This window comes from Monosiga brevicollis, genomic scaffold (assembly GCF_000002865.3).
Source record: "Monosiga brevicollis MX1 MONBRscaffold_12 genomic scaffold, whole genome shotgun sequence".
NCBI classification, from domain to species: domain Eukaryota; class Choanoflagellata; order Craspedida; family Salpingoecidae; genus Monosiga; species Monosiga brevicollis.
In genome coordinates this window covers 334,795-337,294 of record NW_001865049.1, presented here as the reverse complement: position 1 = coordinate 337,294, position 2,500 = coordinate 334,795, and the positions used below count along the sequence as shown (strand labels likewise).

At 53.8% G+C, this 2,500-nt stretch overlaps 1 protein-coding gene across 1 annotated transcript in view; it reads left to right on the top strand.

Annotated features, from left to right (window-relative positions):
• Window positions 1–2,229, top strand: part of MONBRDRAFT_32642 (uncharacterized protein) — a 3,350-nt gene extending 1,121 nt beyond the window's left edge. Inside the window, exons 2-7 of the mRNA XM_001746381.1 lie at window positions 1–8; window positions 133–402; window positions 559–975; window positions 1,106–1,187; window positions 1,287–1,585; window positions 1,735–2,229. The exon at window positions 1–8 is cut by the window's left edge and continues 716 nt beyond it. Of these exons, the coding sequence (XP_001746433.1) occupies window positions 1–8; window positions 133–402; window positions 559–975; window positions 1,106–1,187; window positions 1,287–1,585; window positions 1,735–1,968 (1,310 nt within the window). The 3' untranslated portion in view covers window positions 1,969–2,229. The remainder of the gene's footprint in view (window positions 9–132; window positions 403–558; window positions 976–1,105; window positions 1,188–1,286; window positions 1,586–1,734) is intronic.
• Window positions 2,230–2,500: the final 271 nt, after the last annotated feature.

The following is a 2,500-nucleotide window of genomic DNA, read 5'->3' as shown; positions in this document are numbered from 1 at the left end:
GTGAAGCCGTACGTGCCTGGTCCTTGCGCCTTGCTCCTTGCTTCGCAAACCACGCATTGCCTCTCTCTCTGCCCTCGCGTCTGCTCGTCCCGCCATGCCTCATGGCTTGTACAAACGCATCCCCCCGCTTAGATATTGGCGGAAGCCACGCGACTGGGAGAGTCGCGTGGACCCAACTACATTCCCCGTCACATTCTTGTCGTCTTCAACCCCATCTCAGGTGGTGGCGCTGCCAAGCGCCTCGTCTCGCACATTGTGTTGCCAGTCCTGGAGCGCACCAGAACCGACTACACCGTCCAAGCCACCGAATACAAGCGCCATGCAGTGCAGCTCATGCGCGACCTCGACCCGGAAATGTACGACGGTATTATTGTCGCCGGTGGTGACGGCCTCGTGCACGAGGTTGGTTCACCGTTCGTTGATAATCAACTCAGTCCCTGCCCCTGCTGCCTTGAAGTTTTGGTGCATACATGACCTGCATTTATGCAACGCGGCGTCCCATCCCATGGCACAACATACTGCTCCCGCTCATCTTGAACGTTGGTCCGTCACTTGTAGGTTATTACCGGCTACTTTACCCACCGCAACCAGAAAGCCATTCGCAAGGTGCCCATTGGTATCGTGCCCTCGGGCACTGCCAACGCCATGGCCACAGCTCTGCACAAGCGTGAGAGCAAGTCACAGGTGGCCCTGGTCGGCTATAGCGCCCTCGCTGTCGCCAAGGGCCTAACCACCAACGTGGACGTCATTAGCTTTGAGCGCCTAGACATGGACACGGAGGAAGAGCGTAAAGTCTTTGCCCTGTCCTGCTTTGGGTGGGGTATCGCTGGCGCGGTTGCCCTCAAGGCCGATAAACTGCGCTGGATCCCGGGCCAAAAGAAGGCTCGTTATGATATTGCCGGGGCTGTGAGCCTCCTCTCCGACTGGCCCATTGTTGATGAGTTTGACTTTAGCTACCCCGTCAGTGAGAACGAGGTTGGTCTGCAATGCTTCTCACGACCCCCGCCCGCATCAAATGCAAGACCGTCCTCTGGCAGGCCTAGCCGTTTCCAGTTTATATGTCTCATGTTTGTTTTATGGTGCCTCTCTCATCCAAACGCGGCAGTGGGCTACGGAGCGTTTGCGCACCATTAACCTCATTGCCTCCAACATGCCGTATCTCGGCTCGGACAACGCCATCTATCCGCGTAAGCATCCGTCACTTGGTTGTCGTACAAACAGCGAGTCATGCCGCCAGAAGTGTGGCTTCCCTCCTGACCCTGCCCTGCCTCATTTTCTCGCTGCAGATATTGAGCCGGATGACGGGAACCTGGCCGTGGTCACCGTCGCAGATACCTGCTCCCGCATGGAGGTCATTCGCATGTCCATGGGCATGAAGAAAGGCATCTATCTCGGCGAGCAACGCAAGCACGTCCAGACTTACATCCTTTCCGAGTTTAAAATCACACCGGTCAAAGCCAAGGCACCTTTCTTGATTGACGGTGATCCTCACGCGTACGGACCTGCGCATGTCCGTGTCCTCAAGCAAGCTCTACAACTGTTTGTGCTTCCAGCTCAAGGCATCGAAGATAACTTGTCCACCAAGGTAAAGACTGCGTTCTGACCTTACCCGTCTGTTCGTGCGTTTGTTTTGTTTGTTTGTCTGTTTGCATATATACCATCTTGGGATCTCCTTCCTCCGTCTCGCGCACGCTGACACGCCCTCATCGCACGAAAATGCTTCATGATTCTCAGGTCGGCAATGCACCAACGGCTGTGGCCATGAGTGTCGCAGGTGTTGACCCGCATCATCTCGGCCTTCGGGCCCAGAGCAGCCATAGCGGAAGCCCCACGCCAACCCCCAGTGCTAGTGCCAGCCAAACTGCCAGCCGGCTGAGCAGCGTACAAGCCAGCAACCAAAATTCGATGCAGTCCAAGCAGGGCGAAAGCGCTCTCAGTCAGCTCATGCGCCAAGAAGCTGCCAAGTAGGATGTCCGATGAGAGGCGGTGCGCGCCTGTCACGTACATTTAGTCTATAACCCCCACGCAACCTTGTGTACCAATAATATCATGTCTACAAACCAGTTCAGGTCGTGGGTGCTGGATTGTCAAGCAACAAGATGTGTGCGTGCGCACGCTTGTTTATTTTCCCGAGTGCATGTCCCTCCAGAATACGACGGGCTCTCGTCCATTTGATGCCTTTCCCAGTTCTCGTGTGTTTCGGACGGACCGGTCAATTGATAACTCTACAAACTGAACCGTCCTCTACAATTTCTAATCTGGAGCACCCATCCATACAACAACAAGCATTGATGATGTAGATGTGACACAGAAAATACCCTTCTTGGTTTTTTTTTTTTTTTTTTTTTTTTTTTTTTGTTTTTTTTCATTCAAATCGTATTGACACACACACACACACACACACACACACACACACACACACACACACACACACACACACACACACACACACACACACACACACAAACACACACACACACACAAACACACACACACACAC